A 22,878-nucleotide genomic window follows, 5' to 3' on the forward strand; every position below is an offset into this window, starting at 1 on the left:
TTTTAAGAGAATTTTATATATATATTAAGAAAATTTGAAAGATAGTTTTTATTTATCTATTTTTTTAAAATGAATTGTATGAATTTTGAAGCAGACAGCGTTATCTTCAAGGGCAATTTTATTGACTAGGGGTATGCTTAGGTCGTTTCTTTATGCTAAAAATGTACTACATTTACGGATAATGTGTTTGACAGTTTTACTCCTCATTGTTGGCATTAGGGGGGAGGCCTCCTACACATTAAATGTCCATGAGTCATTTAATGTGGTTATTTTACCTACATCTAACTTCTGTTTGGAAACAAGGAACAACATTAATCTATGATCGAGTATGTGCATTTCTAATTGAACAATTTTGAAATTGGGGCGGCAAAACATCAGCTGACAACTTTCCAACGGCAAGATTTCGTGAATATTCAAGAAGTTTATTCTCTGACGGTGTAAATGAGAAACTATGGCACTACGCGATTAACTAGCGAAATCCCACTTTGTAGTTCAGGGTGTTTTGTGGACGGGTTGAAGACAATCCCAATTTCTCTTTGCACTCATAGGTAATTATTAAACGATCGCTAAATGTGGCTGTTGTTCCTTTCGATACGATTCGTTTCATGTCAATATTTCCATATTTATAAAAGATCGGTCATATCCTACCGTTTAAATTAAAACAGAGATTTTGTCACTTCCAATATGGTCCATTGGGGATTAATGACAGATTGTTGAAAACGGTCAGTTGTTATTTCTCGTCTTGTTGCATTATTTTAGCATAGTCAATTGTTCTCTGACGAAGAAAACTATTGACACGCCTTGTAAGTCTATTTATAAAGGGGCGAAGAGAGCGACACGTCCTATCTTCAACTACAACTTACAATGACAGTGAAGTGTTGCATTATTTCCTGAGTTTATTATTTAAATATAATGGATGATTTAATTGGCAATACTAGCGAAGTATTGTGATGTCTATTACAACCTAAATACATATAATCATAATGAAACAAATAAGAAATATTATGGAGAAAATAATAAATTGCAGTATACCATTCCTAATGCTTAAAATTATGCTAAATCGGATAAAAAGTGTTACAGAGAAAACCATACTTTACAGTAAATCATCCCTAACTAATGCTTATAATGATAGTAAAAGAGATAAGGAATGTTATGGACAAAACCATACTTTACAGTAAATCATTCCTAACTAATGCTTAAAATGATGCTAAATCAGATAAAAAGTGTTACAGAGAAAACCATACTTTACAGTTAAACATCCCTAACTAATGCTTATAATGATAGTAAGAGATAAGGAATGTTACGGACAAAACCATATTTTACAAGTAAATCATTCCTAACTAATGCTTATAATCATTATAAAACATATAAGAAATATTATAGAAAAAAAAAAAAACGTACTTCCCAGTATACCGTTCCTAACTAATGCTTAAAATGATGTCAATCAGATAAAAAATGTTACAGAGAAAACCATACTTTACAGTAAATGATAGTAAAAGAGGTAAGGAATGGCATGGATAAAACCATACTTTTACTGTCAATCATTTCCTAACTAATTCTTATAATCATTAAAAAACATATAAGAAAAATTATGGAAAAATCATACTTTGCAGTGTAACATCCCTAACTAATGCTTATAATGATAGTAAAACAGATAAGAAATGTTTTGGAGAAAATCATACTTTGTAATAAACCATCAAACCATCCCTCATTTTTTTTTAAAACTTTATTGAGCAAAGTACATTACAGTTTTGATCATATATTAAATGTAAAACTTAATATAAAATATGACTTGAAACATTTAGTGTCCAGTGGTGTTCATACTTAGTAAGATTAATAATAAATTTGGTAACACCAGCTTGCAATATATTACATTATTTAAATGTATTAGATACTAGTTTAGGGTGATACAAGGTTGTTTTTTTTTGCTCATACTAAAACAGATAAACAATGTTACGGAGAAAAACATACTTTGCAGTAAACCAATCCCAATCAATATGATAAGAACATAAAAAAAATATTATGGAGAACACAATACCAATATCATAGTTGACTGATTGTCCCTCACTTTTAAAAATATTAAAATAAAAATATAAGTAATTTTTTATGCACAAAGATAAATTTTCCATTCAAAAATATTTTGAACTTGATTATAATAAACTAATTTTAAATGTTCAGTAATGTGAAATTTAATTAACAAGTTACATGATTGCTGTTGTGACTATTTAACTGCTTATTTAAAAAATTTATAACAATTGTTAAATTTACAGATATTGAAAAAGATTGAACATAATATTACAGTAATAAAAACCAGGCAGGACATTGTGTTTTCTTCTAATTTCTATAAAACAAAAAGTTTTGATGAAAAGGTGATTGAAGCTTGATTATGACAGATCATCATTGAGTGTTTATTTTTGTTAGTTTTGTCAGTTGACTTCAGTGTATCACCACATTCCACCATTGCTGGAACCATTTAGATACACAAGTGAAGCTACAATTAGATCACCTTGCAGACCTCACTTATGCCACAAATTGAAATAATTAACAATTTTCTTAAATTGAATAATTAATCTTAAATTAATTGCCATTATTACCACACTTTTGCTTTGAATACTCGTATGTTATTTTATAGGAATCAATAGCCATGTCTACCCACAAATTGGTTCGTAGTCTCAGCACCAGGGCTGTCAAAAAAGTTGAGAAGCCTAAACCCATGAAGAACACATTACTAAAATGCCCAGATTCACCCCAGTCCACAACAACCCGTTAGTCTTAAATCTAATGTATTTTGTAAAATTAATTTAAAATTTTTAAAAATATATTTATTAGTTGAAGAAATCATGGCATTAATAAACAGCGTGTCTCAGTCAGTTGTGCAGAAAAATGCAAGTCAAGACAAAGAACTCTTATCGTTAACTACTAGTTTAATGGCTAAGATGAAAATGTATGGCTCCCGGTTGGAAGAATGTTTTGAAGGTAATTAATGCTTTTAATTTTTTTATTTGATTGTTTCTTAATTTTATGAATTTCAGCTCAACTTGACAGAGCATTTATTAATTTTCGAAATGGTGCCAAAGGCGATTCAATCCAAGATCATGCAGTTAAATTGAACTTGCTTCATCTTATCGAACTAAGGGCAATGCAGTGGCAGACCAATGTTGCCATGAACAATTATTACACTAAAGGATCCTCTGTGCATGATGTAATTTTTTTTTTTACTGACAAAATTAGTATCAATATTTGGGATTGAAATGATAATTATTTTAGGCTTCAGATATTATGGATCCTAGTGTGTCATCCACATATTTTCCACAAAATCTCATGCTTGCCCCTGGTGAAGTAATCAAATCATCTGGTAAATTTACAAGTCCTACAAAGTTGCCAGGGAAAAATTACTGTAAGGATGAAATCGTTATAAGAAATGCCGACTCTGGAAAAGGTAAATTGTCTTTATTGAATGGCATACGTTTGGTTCAGTATCTGAAATAAGACTGATTTGTTAACTTGAACGCTTTGAAAAAATTACAAGCTTCTTTGTATTCAAGGAAATTGGGTACTGTTTTGGGTCATTTTATGTAAATATGTGGGTTTTACTAGTGATGGGGATCAAAGGAAGAAGAGTTCACATGATAGAGGAACTGAGTGAAACTGTCATCTCTTTTCAGAGAGGTAAAAATTGTTTTCACTATGTCAACAGCTAATCTGAGCAGATAAAGTGTGACACTAAAACATCGCTTATGAGCTTTTATTAGTAAGGCACCACCGAATTCAAAGGCTGTTTTGGTTCTGGCTGAGTGGTATACATGATGATTCTTAACTCTCACTTTTATTAATTAAATTCTGCAATCAAATGCCAATTTTCAGTTTGAATTTGCTATTAATGCATAGATTAATAAGTGTTATCATGAGCATGCTGCTTGAAGTCATATCCTCAACAAATATATGCACAATTTTATTAAAACCATTTGTAAAAAAAAAAAAAAAATTGACATTGATTAAAAGATAAAATTAACAATTTAGATAAGTTACTATAAAGTACAAAATTTTCTGTTAAAAAGAACACCTCACAATTGCTAAATCCTAAATTTGTTTAAAACCAATTTTATATACTACTTTCTTAGAACATTTAAATTACTATTGACACCTGAATGGTGTTTTACATTACACTGTGAGTAGCATTTCTTTGTTTATTTTATATATTAACTAAACTGTATTTTATCTTTGCGTAATAAAAACATAGGGAAGAAATTACTGTTGGCACATTTGCTTTGTCTAATCCTTGAATTTAATTTGATTCAAGGATGACATAAATCGCTCAATTTGGAATATTCAAAATTTGGTTCAATCTCTTGTATACTGCTACTTATACTTATGCCTTTTGTATACTGTTCTTATTTTGGTTATTTTATTCTGGCCACTATTTTTAGGTATCTCTAAGATATTAAAGAAATTAGAACATTAAAGTATAAACAACAGTAAATGAGCTGAAAGTTTCACAAAAGTAATTGTTAATGTAGTTTTTTCAAATTCACATCCTTTTTCACTTGTTAGTTTTTTGTGATATGTAAATAAATTATAAACACCAACCATGCTAAGATGAAACACTGTATCTCCAAATTTTTCTACTCACTTTTTACCATTGTGTTCTTTATTGAAAAACTTGATAAAATCAACGTAACTCAGTCCAGAGATGTTAAAAAAATTCCATTATTTTCCACTTATTTTACACCACAAACCCATTGCCTGCATAAAACATATTGATTAGTGATTATTTGGAGATCGTGAGATGTGATCTGGTGTGATGTAGGTTTTAGAAAAACATTTTCTTTATCGTGTCAACGTTTCGATCTTTATTGAGATCATCTTCAGGGCCTGGGATTTATAAACATTGTTTAAATTATACAAATGCATGTGAGATGTGAAAAAAGTGAATTTATACAATGCTAGAAATTTTAGGCTCAATCAATCAAAGTATTTGTACTCATTCAAAGTGTTTGTTTTCTTTGTAGATGTGCCTTTATTGGTTGTCATGTTGAGAGTGCCAGTGAGATATTGATGTTTTATGTTTATATATGTTGGATTTTGAAGGGGTGGGGAAGGAAGTTGGGACAGAAAACATTTTTATATGACACATCTATTAAACACAGTTGTACCACAACTTCCTTTCACACTACCCCTCCTCATGCAATATGTAGATGATATATTAACAGCAGTTCAAATTCAAACTACATTAGATACATTTAACAGCTTTCACTCACACCTACAATTTACACATGAAATCAAAATCAACAAAACTACCATTTTTAGATACACTCGTAATAAAACAACCAGATGGCACATTAATCACAGATTTCTATCAAAAGCCAAGAAACACAGATCACTAGCTCAACTTTATGTACTCATTCAACATCATCCTCTTCATAAATATAAACATGGCCTAAGGGCAACTCACGGATTTATTACCCTAAGCCATGAATATTTTCACCACAAGAACGTAAAGATATACAAACGTATTCTATATAACAATCTCTACCCTAAACACATAATCAACAGAATAATCAACAACTACAACTAACACCATCAAATCTATCAAATACAGACAAACCAATATACATATCCATGCCATTCTTTCACAATTCACACACTTTTTTCCAAAATTAAAGATCCCACACCAGTAACAAATAAGTGACGTCGGCTCATTTCACCTCAAAGAAGCCAACTTCTTATATATAAATGTCTTTCTATACTGACTTCCATCCCCACCCCTTCAAAATCCAATGTATATAAACATAAAATAGCAATATCTCACTGGCACTCTCAACACAACACCCAATAATGACACATGTACACTGATAACAAACACTTTGTGTGAGTACAAATACTTTGAGTCTAAAATTTCTAGCATTGTATAAATTCACTTTTTTCACATCCTACATGTATTTGTATAATGTAAACAATGTTTATAAATGCCAGGCTCTGAAGATGATATCAATTAAGATCAAAATGTTGGCACAATAAAGAAAATGTTTTCTAAAACCTATGTCACACGATCTCAAATAGTCATTAACTACTGGACACTAAACACCACAAGTATCAATTAGTGGAGAGATGCATGTATGTATTGTATGAAGGAAATGGAAATTCAGTGGTCTTAATTAAAGTATGTGTTTTATTATGTGTTACATTCTATTGCATTGTAAAAGAAATTATTATAATAAAAAAATATATTTCTATTTGTAAAAACACTTTCTTTGCAAATATGTTCTTTTTCGTAAGTCATTATTACAAATCTTCGCTATTTAAATTTAACTTAAGTACCTTTTTTGATTAAAAAACACATTAAATAAAAAGTGAATCGATAAGTAATTTGCAAAATTATAATAAAAAAACTTTCAGGATTATAAAAAAAGTGACTAGAGTCCTAGGCCAAAAACTTTACAAAATAGGCAAAAAATTGCCATGCAGCACAATAATTTTTTCAGTATTTTTACATAGGCTGTTCCTCATTTCTAATCCACTTTTAAAGATAATTTAAGTTAATTTAAATAAAAGCAAAAATGATTCGGTAAATAACAAAACTTACTTGCATGTTGTGTTCTGTTTGGTTGTAGGGCAGAGTTTAAAACATTTTACCGTAACTGTTCATGGCATTTTATATAAAAAGCAGCATTAAACTGTACATCTACCCTCATATTATATAATTATCTATTCAAATAATATTGTTAATTTTAGCTTGCTAATTTATTTTAAATATGTTGTCAGAATAACCCCACAAAACATATTTTTTAGAGAAAAATAAATTTATATTTTATCCTTTTTAATTTAGTTAATCCAGGTGCAAAAGAGAGACTTGTTCAAATAACAGGACCAGAAGAAGATAAGATTATGTAAATATTGTACTTTTGTTTGTTATTTTTATATACCGTTTATATACATATGTAAAGTTTGTAAAATTTATATTTTATTGAAAAATGTTTAGGTTTGCTAAGCAGTTGATTGAAGAGACTATAAAACGAAATGCTTCTCCCATAAGAGAAGTCGAAAAGGAAGTTGGATCTAATTCAAGTTTGAACAGTAGCATCTCTGAAGATGTCTCAAATATAGGTAAATGTTTTAAGAAAAAAAAATCTTTTAAATTATTTAACGGTACTATTATCACTAATATTTTTATTTTTTTAGGACCTGAGGATTATACATTTTCAATATGCCAAGGTGATAAAAGAGTAATGATTCTAAAAGGTCAAGATCTAGAATTACTTAAGGTGAATATAAATAATTCAAATGAAAAAAGGAATGCTATTTTTAACTAGTTAACATTCTATACTGTATTAAATATATTATACAGTAAGTTTAATTATCGTTGAGATTATGGACCTGGAAATAGAGATGTTAATTAAACAACTTTAAATTTGAATACATATACGTACGAAGAAAACTGGAACTGATTACCATGACAGAAGTTTTTATTTCAATTAATTATAAAAAAAGAGAATAAAATGAGAAGAAGGGGTTTTCGAGAATGACGTTAACATTCTTATGTGTTTCTACACAGATAGTCAACGGTTAGTACAGGTCCTTAGCAGCAATGCTATAATGAAACAACGTATTTTGAGATATTAACTTACGATATACTAAATATATTTTAGAATTAGATTTCATCAGAAGAAACTCAATTGCTTTGACCCTAAGGGTGTTAATGTGTAAACTATGTAGGTTCTATCATGAATAGTAACCATCTTTCTTATCTAATTTTAGTTCTCTTAAAGCCAGGCACAACTCTTTTTGTCATGTTTTTTCAATGTCATGGTCCATATTGTGGTGATCAGGTCAGGAGTTTGGAATGTCCGTGATTGTTTCCCTCCTGGACTTGGTATCCGAGACATCCACTTTTCCCTGATACTTATTATTATTTCTGTTGATAATAAAATTAGGGGTAAAATGATTATTCATTTTTAATATGAAGAATCGGTATTATTGTGATCTGAGATACGGTATCCTCCCAACAGTTGCTTTTTTGGATAACAAACTTCAATCTTAAGCTGATCAACAAATAGGGTAGACAGACGATCACGATTACCAATTTTAAACTTCAAGCCCGATGCATACATGCAATTTTTCCCGTCCAGTTCCACAGTTGCAGTGCGGTGCCGTAACACAGGGTGAGCAAAATGCATACTGGGGGTGTTTGTTCAGTTGCTAGGACCAGCAAAACCTGACAAGTGTGCATTGAACTATTATTTAGAACAACAATTTTTTAGAGATTTAAGAAAACAAGATATTTAGTAAATATAATTTTTTTTCACATCTTGCATGTATTTGTATAATTTAAACAATGTTTATAAATCCCAGGCTCTGAAGATGATCTCAATAAAGATCGAAACGCTGGTACGATAAAGAAAATGTTTTTCTAATACCTATGTCACACCAGACTGCATCCCACAGTCTCCAAATAATCATTGACTAACGGTCACTAATCACCACACATAATTTTTTTAAATGAATGGATGCTCTTTATGAATATTTAAGTATGTGATGGGGGCTTCGTGGGTTAAAATGTGAAATGTTATCATTTTTAAAACACTAAAGGCTCATTAGACAGAAAGCGATATGTCACAGCAGAAAGTGATCTATCACATAAATTGTGATAGAATGTGTGAGCGGTCACTCTAACTCCTTACTTCTAGAGAGCATATAGTGCGTTTTCACACAACTATTTTTGTATTGTTATTGATTATGAAAGAACGACTCTTAAGATAATATCGGGTGCTTGTAATAAGAATAGAGAATAATTAAAAGAATACCATTGTTTATTATGTAAATATTTAATTATTATTTGATTAGATATTCTATTTGACCACTGAATTTAATCTAGTCTCATGGGAAAATCATGGCAGAAAATGATAGGTAAAGTACAGACTGGCAGGGTTAATGTAAAATACGTTTTGCTACTAGAACCCCTCGGTCAGATTTTGCTTTCTGTCTGGTTACGCTTTAAATAATTAATTTTAATTAGTTATTTAATAACTCAATTTTTTTCAGAATGCTAAGGTTTTGCTTGAACAATATTTACCAAAAAAGAGTGGAGGCCCACAAAACATACATAAGTATTTAAACTATTTATTTAAAATATTTACAGTTGTTCTAGAACTCAGCTTTTTAATTGTATTTGTTGAAGAGCACAATTGTTTCTCAACGATGATCTGGATCCTGATTTTGTAAATTCAGCAAGTTCTACGCTTATTGATGAAAGTGTTAATGCAATTAACAATGCAGGTGATATAATCTAATTGAAAGTGCAGCAGTGCTCGCACCTAATTAATGTAATCTTAACAAAAAGCTTCATTTTTGTTTTTATTTTTAGTCCTCCAAGAGGCACTGTATGTAAACAGTACGAAGGAAGTATTCCCAAACAATAGTAAGCAGTGTTGATTTTCTTTGTAATATTTCTGACCCCTTCTTAATGTTTTATGTTTTTATATGTGTGACACTGAATTTCTCCTTTCTTTTAAAAAAGAAATCTAACAAGTCAATTTTACCATTGCCCTTGCTAATATTAAAATTTTAATTTTAACTGAATTTCCCCTGTGTACATAGCATTACAAGTGACAGGATAAAATTCATACAGGATATTCTCTTAAGGTATGATACATGTATATGGAAATTTGCTTAGTGGTAGATTTTATAATTAGTTTCATGTCTTCATTATAAAACCTGGTGATTGGGTTGTATGCACAGGTTGTGTTGTGTGTGTGCATGCAAATGTGTATGCGAGCACACACGCACTCATGCCCTTGTGCCTGTTTATGTCTGTGGTAGCCTTTAGTAAATATTGGCTTTGTCTGTTTATTGAATGTGTGTACTTATTTTATAATACACACAGCACCGTTTTCACTGTGGTAAGGTTGCTTGTATTTCATTGGCAAATTATATTTAGATCTTATCATCTCTATATTCTTCCATACTTCTCTCTATGTATTATGTATACTTGTATGGTTTGTATTTGCTGTTGGCTATTTGTTATAATTTAAGAGGGTGCTCAACTGTGACAATAAAGTCAGAAAGCCCTAAAACAATCATTTCAAATAATATTGGGTTCTTAGTTTAAAACAATTAATTTATTAAATGAGCTCAAATCTTGCTTGGTAAGATTTTCATATATCTTTCACAATCTTTAACCAAAATTTAATAAGTTTAATGGACATTTTATTGTATTTTGAGTGTCAATGTTAATGTTTAATGTGGTGGTTCTTCTGGTGGTTTCCTTAAACAATTGCACAGTAGAGAATAATATTGCGATAGAGTAATCATAGTAGTGAGTTTATAAAATAATAAATGCATGTCAAGTTAATAATTTATTGCCCCCTCATGGAATTCCCATTAGGTATATATTGGGGGTTATTACTAACATTCCAAAATTATCTTTGCTTTATATTAGTTGTATTTTTTAAATGCTATTTTGATCATCTGAAGATTAAAACAGCCTAGTGCCTATTAATCATATTTCAAATTAAAAATACTTAAATTAGTAATTTAATTGGGATTTCAAATCATATTTTATCTCTTCTGTCGTTTCAGTCCATGAAAACGAAACGAAAAATGTACAAACATCTTCAGTAAATAGATCACATTCTTTCAAAGGAATGGAATTCAAAGGTAACTCGTTAAATTGTATGATTAATGTCTGTTCATGAAGTTTATTTGAATTAAATATTATTGTTATTTTTGTTAGAATATGATAGTCCGCCAAGAAGGAACGCTAAAGAGAAAACTGAAGAATTACTTAAAAGTGAGTTACATGTATTATTTATTTATAATAGAGCTTTATAATTTATTTTTAATAGAACAAGCTTGTTTTCTTGAAATTAAATTAATTTATGCCTTCATTCAATTGGACGTATGTAAAAATAAATTTATTACATATTTACTTTTGGACATTTTCCACCAAACTGTAACGTAACATACTTTTTGTTTTGCTTTTTCGCTTCAAGCTAATAATTATGAGAAAGGGCCATTAAAGTCAAACACAGGTTGGAGAATAGATCCTTTTAAATCAACTGGTAACGCACTTGTTAATAACAAGAAATGGCTTTCACTAACCAAATTGCATGATTATAGGCAATAATATTCACAAAAATCCTTGCACAGAGCCTGTTAGAGGAAACAAAATTGATTCTTGTATGTATTTAACATATAATCTATTTTTTTTAATAATTAAATAATGTGTAAAATGATTTAAAATGGGTGGAGCCGGTGGGCACAATGGTTAAAGTGTTGATAAGGCACATACTTATAAATGTATTTATTTACCTTTTCAGGAAGACCTGTATTTTTTATAATTCAGGTATTTATTAAAATAATTGCTTAATGTTCAAATAAAAATGCTTCTCGAAAACAAAACATTAATTTAATTTTTTTTAATAGGGTGTGTCATCACCTCTTGCTCTTATTAAACACTCCAATCTTTTCAGCATGCTCATAAATTAAGCCTTAACCATGTCTTGAGGAATTTCATCCCAAATCTCATCTAACATAACTTTCAGCTCAGCTAAGGTTGTAGGATGGTTAGTTCTTAGTTTTATCCAATGTCTGAGCTATTCCCAATAGTGCTCATTGGGGTTCCAATCAGGCTAATGGCTGGCCATCTTAGTGTGAATATTGACATCATGAAGGTACTGCAAAATTATGTGATCTTGCATTGTCCCGGAAAACAAGAATTTCTCATCAATAAAAGGAGCACTTGGCACTACATATTTCTCAAAAATGTTTGTCACTTATATTTCTGCATTAAGTAATAAACATATTAAAAATGTAACACCATTTTTGCCTCCAAAGAAATTCTGCCTCACACTATAACTGAACCACCAACGAACAGCACTCTTCCAACAATGTTGCATTGGTTGTAGCTCTCTCCAACTGCTCAAAAAACTCGAAGATGTCTGTCTGATGAATGGAGAGAAAACTGGCACTTATCTGAAAACATTCCTCCATTCTTTTAAGCCATGTCACCAATAGCTCTGTTAAGCGTTGGAGTAGACTCATTTCTGCAAATCTCCTTGACTCAGAGACTTTTCAGAAGCCAAGTTGGAAAGTGATTTATCATTGTGCAACCTGATAAATCTGACATATCTCATTGATATCCCAATCCTGGTATATGGCCAGACAGACCACCATTTTATGCAAACCTAAAACTTGCGCATAATGCGGCTGACTTTTTTAAACCTCAGTGGGTGCAATGGTACGCACAAGCTACTTGCTTGCTGGTTATGTGGTTATGGACATTTTCATAATCATTTTGTTTCGTTTAACACTATAGTGATCAAAGGCGTTCTTAAAGAATTAAATGCCCTTGTTGATGATTTACATAAGAATTTCAATGTGCACCTTTTTTTTTTTGGAGCAGTATATTATCAATGCATTAGAACGACTATTTTAATTTCATCTAAACAAATTAAATAATTATTTTATGGATTAAGATTGTGTTGATGATCGTACCGTCTTATTTTTGTTAATAGATGTTGAAAATTCTTCCCAAAAATCTAAAGACTCACCAGAAAAAGAAGTTTCTTTAGGTGAGTAGAAGAAAAGTGATACTTTTATTAAATTATTAGCTGGGATATTTAAAGATCAACCTTAATATTTAAGGTTTTGAGTTAAAAAAAAAAAAATAATAATAATAAGAGGCTAATGTTACATACTGTTACTATTTATTTTGTATGTACTTTTCATAGAGTGATAACATGAATTTTACAAAACCGTTTATAAATCCAATTAAATTATAAGAATATTCATTGCACGCTTGCTTTCACATATGTTTGTAATAATATTACATATATGGCTTTGGTCTTTTATCATTTAAACGGATTTTTTATTTATGCTTGTATATTAATAGGATATGAGGGAAATGACAAAGAAGTATCTCCTAAAGAAAAAGAAGTGCCATTGAAACCAAAAGGTCAGTTTTACAAAAGCAGACATGAATTATATCTTATTTTATTGGCATGCTTTTCATTTGTTGTTAGTTTGAAAAAAAAAAAACTAGTACGTCTTTGATTTGCCACTAATAAATAATTACTTAAATACCTCTTGTATATAAACTATTGGGTTTCTGTTTTTATTTATGAAAAAAGTTAAATATTAATGTGTGGTGTTTAGTGACCGTTAGTTCATGATTATTTGGAGATCGTGAGATGCAGTCTGGTGTGATGTAGGTTTTGGAAAAATATTTTCTTTATCATGCCAATGTTTCGATCTTTATTGAGATCATCTTCAGGGCCAGGGATTTATAAACATTGTTTAAATTATGCAAATACAAGTAGATGTGAAAAAATGAATTTATACAAGCTAGATATTTTAGATTCAATCATAGTATTTGTACCCTGTATAAATCCCAGGCTCGAGATGATCTCAATAAAGATCGAAACGTTGGCATGATAAAGAAAATGTTTTTCTAAAACCTATGTCACACCAGACTGCATCTCACGTTCTTCAAATAATCGTTAAATGTTAAGAAGTTTTTATAAAACTGAACACTTTCATTAACAGATACATTGTTTTGTTTTTAAATTTTCAGCTCCTTGCATAGAGTATACGAAGCATTTTTTAATGGACTGTTCCTCGTCCAAGGCATCATTAAAATATCCAGCAGATTGGGAAAAAATTTGCGCCCAATTTCCAAATATAACGAAGGAGGTATTTAAGCCTGTCTATAATGGCCATAAGCCATACGTTCTTCTTAAATAGGAAGACGTGTGAAATGCAAATTAATCCACCAATAACTTGCTTTGTATGTCTTTTATTAATATAATTAATAATTAATCTATTCCATCTTACCAAATTTATGGATGCATTTACTATCCTTCGTGTTTTCTTATGCCTAATAAATAACCCAAGAATTCACTTGTGTTTTGTTAAATAATGTTAATTTATAATATAATTGTAAATATAACAGGTTGATTTTTGTTTGTTAAAGTTTATTGACAATGTTGTTAATACCCCAGTTTATAAAATAATAAGTAAGTAATAATATTACATTTCAGAATCCAGTTTATTTTGATGCTGCTGCTTATACTAAAAGAAGGAATGATTACATTGAACAATGCCATGAATTGGCATCAAATTGCACTTTACTTGAGACTGAAAATTAAAAATTGGGTGGTAGAGAATCTAATCTTCATATATTAAATTTTTATTTTTAGATATGTTTTAAAATGTTAACATTTTGTTCTTATGAACTTTTTTCAACATTTTAAGACATTACTACCCACAAGACATAACTAATATTAGGCAATAATTTTTTTTTCATTGTTTATTATGGTTATTATTATTTTACTACTATAATCATTAAATTGTGATATTACTTAAAAGAAAGTATTGACCAAACCAAATATTAGAACCATTAATATTCAGATGACATGACAACCTGCATTTTGATTGTTTATAAAAAAGAGAGAATTATCAATCCTAAGTTTTTCCTATTTGTACTATTAAAAAGAAAGTTTGTAAAAGCTATGTAAATAAAGTTTATTTATAACCATGAAATCTTTTTTGTCCCAAGTTTCAGTTACAATATTTTATGGTATTGCCTTTGGGTGTAAAAACTATCAGAAAAAAGTATAAAGTAGTGTGGAGGATACATATTCATCACTGAGGATACATAATATATTTATATTCCAATTAATTTATTCTTTTTATCTAAAATTTTTCATATCAACCAAAAACCTTAGATGAAAATAATAATTAATTAGAATAATTAGTATGGTCATAATTGACCTACTAATTCTACTTGACTAAGCAAATATGGATATATTTATATGTTGGTTTCAATATTTATATTTAATGAAAATTAAAATTAGGATTTTATTATAAAATAAGATTGCATTTCTTCTACTTTTGTTAAAGTGGGTTTAGTTTTGTTTTTGCATTACTTTGGTTATGTGTTATTTATCAAAATTCTAATATTTGTTTTATTTTTTCTATTATTTATACGAGATGTATATTTGTATTTTATAGACATTTGTCTGTCTATGTGAATGTAAATAAATAAATAAACTGTTGAAATTTGCCTATATTTTTTGATGTGTGGTGGTTGATTTACTTTTTTTTTCCCAGTGTAAAATAAATCATAATTGAAGTTGATGCTGGGTGTTGGTCTGCAAGTTGGTGCACTTGTGTTCAACTGGCACTGGGTTATTCAAACTAATTAAGGTTTTTAGCTGAGTTAAAAAAGTCAGTGTCACAAGTGGGATTTGAACCCTGGCTAGATACATTGCAACTCTACCACTTGAGCTATCGTGACTTCGATCCACTCGGACATCTGTAATCTATTTGATTCTCAGCGACAAATGAAATGGCCACGGAGAGCTTTAGTGAACATATACTTCATTTTATCTTATTAAATTCACTAGTTTTCGTGGTCCGCTTGTCCAATTAATATCTTTCAACCTTTTTTATCTCAACTAAAAGCCTTAATTAATTGAAAGATATTAATTGGTCAAGCAGACCACGAAACTAGTGAATTTAATAAGTTTAAAATGAAGTATACCTTCACTAAAGCTCTCCATGGCCATTTCATTTGTCGCCGAGAATCAAATAGATTACACGACGCGTAATCGAAGTTATTCAAACTATTCTCACTGAAGATGGTACAATGTCAAAACATGTTTGAGTAATTCAACAAACCCTCTAGGCTAGTAAAGACGGATCCAGGCCAGGATTCACATATGGCTAAATTAATTTATGGGTTTATTAGTAAAATAAGAAAATTAACTAACAATGTTAACACTGTTAGTAAAAGTTATTTATTAATAATTAGATAACTTTGTGAGGATGCCAAAGGAAATATCAATAAATAAAAGTTTAACTGTATTAAGTCTAACAGTTTTTTTTTTAATTTTTATTTTTACATGGTTCCATTTTTATGATTGTGTTCTGAATATCAGAACCATAAAAGTACTTTTGCTAGATCTTTTGTTTGTTTGTTTAGTACAAAAACCAATATGGCAGCATTAAGACATTATAGTACAAATTGAATTTGAATAAGAATGATGTTTTGGAACTATTATTATTATGTACAATTTCTAATCTATCAGAAGTTCAAAATGTACAATTCCTATTCTCTCTTTTCTGTCATGAATCAGATTTTTGGCCCATGCTCTACACTCAATGTTTATTATAACTCCAGCTGAAAAAAAGAACATAATAAATAAATTATATAGAAATTATTGAATTTACTTGAATTGTATGTAGCAAATTACTTTTGGGCCTTTTAAAATGAACTGCCATCAATGGGCTGAGATACCCTTCTGTATTCATGTACGGATAAAAGTATCCAGGAAACCCTTGCCTAGGAATATAATTCACTTCTCCCATATTTTCTCTATCAATCGGGGATTCACCTTCACAACTTACCCATACAGTCTTAACCTAAAATTTCAAGACGTTAAGTTAAAACAAAAAAATGTCAACAGTTACTAATAGATAAATATTGCTGTTTTAATAAATAAAGAAGTCACATAAATGGCTTCTCTTATTTAAACTGAACGTTTTGTGTAATTACGGATTTTTTGTTTCATTTCTGTCATGTTAATTTACAGTTAGTTAGCAAATTATAGTGTTTGTTGATTGGAGTTAAATGGGATGTGCTGATTTAGTCACAATTACTTTTCTATGAAAAATGGACATTCAAGCATGTTAAGATGTTACATATGTATATTTTCTTTGTAAGAAATAAATAATTTGTTAAATTATTCGCATTTACAAACTTTATGTCATAGCTTGGGTTAGCCAAAATATTAAATTCATTTTTGGTGGGCTTTACAAAATGAAACCTATTAATTATAAATTAACATTGTAGTCTAAATATTTGATTTTAAATATTGACATATGTTTTAAAGCTAAGTATCTTAATTTTATCAAAATTAATAAAGGTTTACATCATTTTATCTTACACAAACTTTTTTTTGTAAACATAAAGCAATGTATTATAATTGTATATTTATTATTATAATTCATTTACCAATTCAGGATTATTATACTTTAGATGAACAATATGATTTTTTAATTCTTCAGGCATATTATCAGGGAAATCCTCAGTTTCATTATAATAATCAGGCTGCCAGCCATAAATCTGAAAATAGAAACAATGGTAGGAAAATGGTCATCAAAATTGAAGGTCAGGTAGATATTTAAATTTGAATAGTTTTTACCTTGTTTAGTTTAATGAAGACACAAGGACTTGACTGATGGTAATTGAAACTGTTTTCTGCTGTGCAGGGGAACCAATTCTTGACATCAACATCGCAAACTTGTCCTTTCCCAGGAGGTCGATCGTAATCGCAATTGTATATATTCTGACCTCTTCCAGGTGTCAACCCTGGTTTTCTATAAACTGTGAAAATAAATTAATTTAAAAATTACCGTGAAGACTTTAACACTGAGCACCTTCAAGATATTCTTCTAAGCTTTTTGTCCAGAGTTCATAGGACTGTCGGCTTTTTCCTTGATACCAAATTAAAGTACTTTTTGTGTCACTATCATTTGGCATTGGACGGAATCCAAGACCTGTCAAAGTTTTGGTTTTTGATTGGTTTTATAGTGTCAAGCTGCAAAAAAATTACTGACCTGGATCTTGGCCAATTAAAGATTCAGTTAATTGCCATCTTGGCACTCTTGGATCTAGAGTGTGGTAAAATATCCATAACATAATACCAAAAAGAGACGCAAGAACAAGATAAAATGTTAAATAATATGTTCCAATTTTGGCTGAAACCGCCTAAGAATTAATTTTGCATGTTTTCCACAGTTAAAAATATAAATCTCATTTCTTACCCCAACTTGGTCCAGTCCTTCCAAATATCTGGTTTGTCTCAGGATTGTAAAGAAATAATTTAAAAGAAACCCAGGCATCGATTTGAGGGGGTGGAATATAAAAACCACTTTCTTCTTTCTTCTTTTCAGCCATAATTTTGTCTATAGATTCTGTATGAATGATAACGCACTAAAACTTGAGTGTTATAGACTAATTAAAATCAGCGGAGACAAATTCGAAATGGTCAGGAAAACCACCTTACGGCGGTTTAGCAGTGGTCAAAAGTAGTTCCTCCTGTGACCAAAGCTTGATGAGACTGGCAGAGTATTGCAGAGGTTTGAGCTGTGACACAGGATATTAGCAGTTAGCCCATTGAGCCCTTATTGCCATTCAACATGACACACACTATACTCCTCACAAACATTGAGCTTGACCCTAATCATTTGTGCCAATTCCATAGAAAAGGTAATTGCTTGAATTTGTCAAACTTTCTTTTTAGAATAAAATAATTAACTTTATGAACGTTCTAGCTTCAAAGTTGCGATATTATATGCTTATCCTTCTTGAAAATTGAATTTCGGACATGTACATTTGGTTGTATGTTCAAAAATCATTAAAAAATAAAAAGCAATGATTTATTTATTCAACTTTTTATAAACGTTGTACTTATCTCAATAATGCTAAATAATGTGTCACAAACATTTACTTTGTTTGTACTCGTGTATTAAATATATAAATTATTTAAAAGTATAGAAGTACATTAAATTGTGGCTTACATATCTAGTTTGCATTTTACATTAATTCATTTTCTTGTATTTACTGCACTAATGAAACTTCTATGAAGAAATTTGTACTATTTATTGTCATTTATACTGGTTTGTCACATCACTTTTATATAATGATATATCTTATTTAATATCACCATTGTAATTTTATATAACAAATTACGTATGTTGAGATCGACCTACAATTAATAATTAAGTTAAAGAGGATCAGAAGGAGTCATATTTAGGGATAAAAATTTGGGATATGTCCAATTCAAAAGAAAAGAAAACACTAAGTTCCTATGTTCAGCTTCCAAGGAATAGACACCCTTCAGAACATTGAAACTAACATTAATAATATACTAGATTAAAGTTCTTTTTTCTTCAACAATAGAATGGACGGGTGGTTCATCTTGCCCATGAAATCATGAATTTCTGTAAGCAAATGTTCAAATTTGTCAACTTTGTAAATTATTAACAATAGTTTTAAAGCCCTGAAGAAAAGGAGAAATTCTTTGAAAGCGTGAAGGAGGAACTGAGTGCTTTATTTTATTGCAAATTGGCCTTATCTCTGAGTTTAATATAAAATTATATTGAGTTATACATTTACTTTATATAATAATAAATACATGCTTATAAATAATATAAATTGGCGAGTTTAGTGAAAATTTCACAAGTTTTGTAAATAATAAATACTTGTTAAGTAACCAAAAATTTAGATCACCTTAAGTTTTTACCAGCTTAAGGTTGTACAATAAAAAGTATGAAAGAATGTAATATAAAAATATTAAATGTTTCACTTTTATAACCTTATAATTGATGTAATAAAAAAATCACAATGACATTTTGTCTTTAAGCTTTTGGAATTTATTAGTTTAAACTAAATAAAACATTGTTAGGGGTGAAATGAAAGAATATTGCTTGGTTTTAAAAAAGAATTGCATCATGAATTCAAATTTTTATACACTTTTTTTTACTTTTGTAATCATTAATTAATTAAATTGGATGTGATTTTAGTTTAGTTGTTGTAAATATCATTTTTAATTTAAATGTTAGTATGCCATACGTACCGATTATCCAGCCACCATTACCATTATCTGTTTGATGTAATTACTGGCACAAATAATTGATATGAAATCAATCTCTTATTTTTTGTTAATTAATTATTGCTATTATAAGATAAAATCGAAATGGAACGATGAACTCAATTCATTTTTTTCAAGCATGCGCTCTTTGTCTTACAATATAATTGTCCAATTCTCATTTAAATTGTCTCATGAATATTTGACACGTGAATAGTTGAACAAATGTAGTGTAAAAGACAATGGCTATCAAGAAAAGGAAGTCTTAGTAATAGAGGCAAACTGTTATTGTCATAATTTAGACGCCTCTGCTAAACAGTTTATAGGCTGGACATGTAATCAACATTGAGGAAACCCTTGAGACCTTGAATGGGCATCCGCAAAGCAATTGTGTCCAATCCCAGTTTTCAAACAGGATGCTATGTCTGAATAGATAGAGTCAAAATAAACTCTTCACTTTTTCAAAATTGTGTACCCCTGAAACATTATAAATGGCCTTATAAGACATAATTCTAATGTAAGATGAGATTTATCCAATTAAAATGTTCCGTCATAATAGATTTACAAATTAAAATAATTTCCTGTTTTTAAGGACATGAACTTAAACAACAGATGGTTTGTATTCCAAGTTTTATAATATAGCACTAGAACCAACGTATTGAATTTGTTTTCATTTATTATCAAATTTCCTTCAAAGTTTGGTCAATAATTATGGTGAATGTTAAATTCCAGTTTTTGCTTGTCCTTCCCATGAGCCCATCTCACTCACGTTCCTTTCAATTTAATGCTATTGGTGTATATGTCTATGGGTTCTGAATACATATTTGATTTTTTACACATGTACTTTCTTCCGTGCATATCTGGCAATATACCTGATTGTATGCTTTAATTGACAGTAAGAGTTTTCTTTAATTGCTACTCTTTTTAAGAAGTATGGTATGGTTTGTGTGAACTCAAGATCTAGCTTGCCTATCTAGTCTGTCCATAGGTAAATATTACATAATTTCTTATCAGGATTTTAATTCTTGATTAGTCTTTGTGTTTGTGATCTATTATAATCTACCTATAATAGAAGGGACATTTGACATACTAGTAGTCCATGGTACATGTTCAAATGTCTATAATTGACTGGGTATTTTTTGTACAATAGTTTGGACAACCAAAATGAAGCACATCATCAATAGGTGAGCACTGATTCACCACCGTGGTGTACAGCAGTAGCAGCTTTTTAGAGTAGAAATACAAAATTCAAGCATACAAGCCTTTTAATAGAAAATTGATATAACATATGCCACAGTGCCCGAGTGGGTAGGGCGTCTGACTCGTATTTGCCATGCTAGCAGACCTGGGTTTGAATCCTGGCCCATGGATTTTTAATTGAGAATAGTATGAAAGAAATATCGTAAAGTGGTTTGACCACCAGTCTGTGACACTCAAAGGGTAGTTGTACGTTCAAAAAAAGAAAGATTAAAAGGTAGGGTCAGGAGTTTTAGTCCCGAAACCAAATGGAGCCAATGTGAAAGTCCACAGTACCTTTCAAGCTGAAATCCACGAAATTGAGAGATGCACGCAATTCACTTTAAATGAAGGACATAGCTATCATGACATCAGAGAATCAGAACATTAAACTCAAACATTATTAGTTTAGGAATAGTGCTGAATTGCAAAGCGAGATTAAAAATATTAAGATGCAAAACAAACTTTGAGAAACTTAATAATTAATGTATAAATTTTTGTAGCTGACTAAAGTTCTGAAATTACTGATATTAATTTTATTTTCATAAGTATATTTAAGTACCCTGTTATAAAAAAAAATTGAAGCATTAAGTTGTACTTATTTTCTGTAAATCATTCAGTTTAACTTTGTGTGATATAAGTTTGAGGATTGGTGAAATAATTTATATTTAAATACATGAAGACAAACATTTTAAAAATAATTGTTTTAAATTTGAAACTTTAAATTCCTAGTATAATAACTTAGTGTTGTATCTTCTTGGTTTAGTTAAAATTCTTTTTATTAGACATTTTTAATGCCTTTTAGGGCCTCTAATATATGCTTACTAGTTCTTCTCCACACCGTAATCCCATAACATAATATGGATTGTGGTAATGTTAAATAAAGTTATTTTAGAATAGATAAAGGTAAAATGCTTCTAAGAGTTAAAAAAAAAGAAAAAAAAAAAGGTTTTTGGTTCTCTTTATCTATGTTTAATAAGTGACCATGTTTCACCTATCAACTTGTTCCCATTTTATTTACTCTGTCATGTTATGTACTATTTTCTACTATTAATATTATATTTTTTGTTATGTAGTATTTTTATTAATTTCTTCATATTAATTTATTTTGTTTATATACACATATTTTAGTTTGTAAAGCTTCTTGTAAATATGTATACATTTCTTTTTTTAATGTTATGATAGCAATTATTTTGTTGAACCTATCACTTCTTGCAATCCACCAGCAACAATGAATCATTGGCAGACCTCGAGAATCACTCGCCCTGTGTTGGCAGTCCAGAGTCAGACCTCGGTCTTATCCGTTCAGCCACTGGATTTGGCCTCCAGGGGTTTTAAACAGCTAGTCATTTCAGCACCCAGTGCAATCAGTTCCTAAATCCAAACCCATTCACACATTATTTCTTATTTACATATACCATTCACTCAGGGTGGAGTTCTCTATAAGAACTCCCTTTATACTTTTTAAGTAACTAACTTAATGACGGTTGATGGAGTACTCAATATTCATACATACCAATTAGTACATTCTCTCTCACACATAACTATAAGTACCATATGCAATAAAAAGCCCTGTTTTAACTAAAAATCGGAACAATGGACGCACTGCTGTGCTGAAGCACAATTCTTATACAAGGTGGCGTTCCTATATGCTCTCTATAGAGACCCAAGGATTGACACAGTGAGAGTCATTGAGCAACCTCTCTCACATGCTGAACACATACATCAGCTTTGGCGCAAAAGTAAGTGTCCGTGTGTCAATCTCACATGACCTATACCTAATCGGGTGAGGATGACCCTATGAATCAGATCCTCCAAGGGCCACTGATCAACGATGCTTGATAAGCATGATGATAAGTGAGAGCTTCTATAGCAACTTAGCCAACTGACACAGCTACTTTCTATAAATCATGTTTTTTAATACATTTTTTGCATTTAAAATGCCTTAGAGGGCTGGACCACAGTGGTCAGGACTGTGGTTAGCATTTGT

At 30.1% G+C, this 22,878-nt stretch overlaps 2 protein-coding genes across 11 annotated transcripts; one reads left to right on the forward strand and one right to left on the reverse strand.

Annotated features, from left to right (window-relative positions):
* Positions 1-394: 394 nt before the first annotated feature.
* LOC106665626 (eukaryotic translation initiation factor 4E-binding protein Mextli) lies at positions 395-14,538 on the forward strand. 9 transcript variants are annotated; one of them, XM_014392160.2, is made up of 20 exons: positions 395-548; positions 2,633-2,765; positions 2,830-2,976; positions 3,033-3,202; positions 3,268-3,439; positions 3,598-3,669; positions 6,827-6,887; positions 6,980-7,104; positions 7,180-7,262; positions 9,040-9,104; positions 9,176-9,273; positions 9,362-9,415; positions 10,576-10,653; positions 10,730-10,786; positions 10,989-11,057; positions 11,116-11,175; positions 12,513-12,569; positions 12,890-12,952; positions 13,571-13,783; positions 14,037-14,128. In XM_014392160.2, exons 2-19 carry the CDS (start codon positions 2,645-2,647, stop codon positions 13,738-13,740), a joined length of 1,722 nt encoding a protein of 573 aa, XP_014247646.1. In that variant the 5' UTR covers positions 395-548; positions 2,633-2,644; the 3' UTR covers positions 13,741-13,783; positions 14,037-14,128. The 9 variants fall into 9 exon arrangements, with proteins under 9 accessions (XP_014247646.1, XP_014247649.1, XP_014247645.1 ...); XM_014392159.2 differs by having other exon boundaries at positions 397-548; positions 13,571-13,689; positions 14,037-14,538; XM_014392163.2 differs by lacking the exon at positions 13,571-13,783 and having other exon boundaries at positions 396-548; positions 14,037-14,538.
* A 1,316-nt stretch (positions 14,539-15,854) lies between these two features.
* Positions 15,855-21,000, reverse strand: LOC106665751 (sodium/potassium-transporting ATPase subunit beta-2-like). Of its 2 annotated transcripts, XM_014392441.2 has the most exons (8): positions 19,641-21,000; positions 17,827-18,148; positions 17,620-17,760; positions 17,440-17,559; positions 17,205-17,386; positions 17,015-17,125; positions 16,254-16,422; positions 15,855-16,180 (listed from the first exon to the last, which is right to left on the reverse strand). In XM_014392441.2, the coding sequence occupies exons 2-8, from the start codon at positions 17,957-17,959 to the stop codon at positions 16,077-16,079; spliced, it is 960 nt and encodes a 319-aa protein (XP_014247927.1). In that variant the 5' UTR covers positions 17,960-18,148; positions 19,641-21,000; the 3' UTR covers positions 15,855-16,076. The 2 variants fall into 2 exon arrangements, with proteins under 2 accessions (XP_014247927.1, XP_014247928.1); XM_014392442.2 differs by lacking the exon at positions 19,641-21,000 and having other exon boundaries at positions 17,620-17,770; positions 17,827-18,742.
* Between the last annotated feature and the right edge of the window lie 1,878 nt (positions 21,001-22,878).

Source organism: Cimex lectularius, unplaced genomic scaffold (genome assembly GCF_000648675.2).
Source record: "Cimex lectularius strain Harlan isolate CLEC.00 unplaced genomic scaffold, Clec_2.1 scaffold104, whole genome shotgun sequence".
Classification (NCBI taxonomy): domain Eukaryota; kingdom Metazoa; phylum Arthropoda; class Insecta; order Hemiptera; family Cimicidae; genus Cimex; species Cimex lectularius.

What these genes read in the sequence shown, in the direction of transcription:
- LOC106665626 (XM_014392159.2), top strand. Translation starts at nt 2,645, where the DNA reads ATGTCTACCCACAAATTGGTTCGTAGTCTCAGCACCAGGGCTGTCAAA. An exon ending in GTTGGAAGAATGTTTTGAAG is followed by an intron (nt 2,977 to 3,032) that starts GTAATTAATGCT and finishes TATGAATTTCAG; the next exon opens with CTCAACTTGACAGAGCATTT. An exon ending in AAATGCCGACTCTGGAAAAG is followed by an intron (nt 3,440 to 3,597) that starts GTAAATTGTCTT and finishes GGGTTTTACTAG; the next exon opens with TGATGGGGATCAAAGGAAGA.
- LOC106665751 (XM_014392441.2), bottom strand. Translation starts at nt 17,959, where the DNA reads ATGGCTGAAAAGAAGAAAGAAGAAAGTGGTTTTTATATTCCACCCCCT. An exon ending in TTTAATTGGCCAAGATCCAG is followed by an intron (nt 17,560 to 17,619) that starts GTCAGTAATTTT and finishes AAACTTTGACAG; the next exon opens with GTCTTGGATTCCGTCCAATG. An exon ending in CTTAGAAGAATATCTTGAAG is followed by an intron (nt 17,387 to 17,439) that starts GTGCTCAGTGTT and finishes TTATTTTCACAG; the next exon opens with TTTATAGAAAACCAGGGTTG.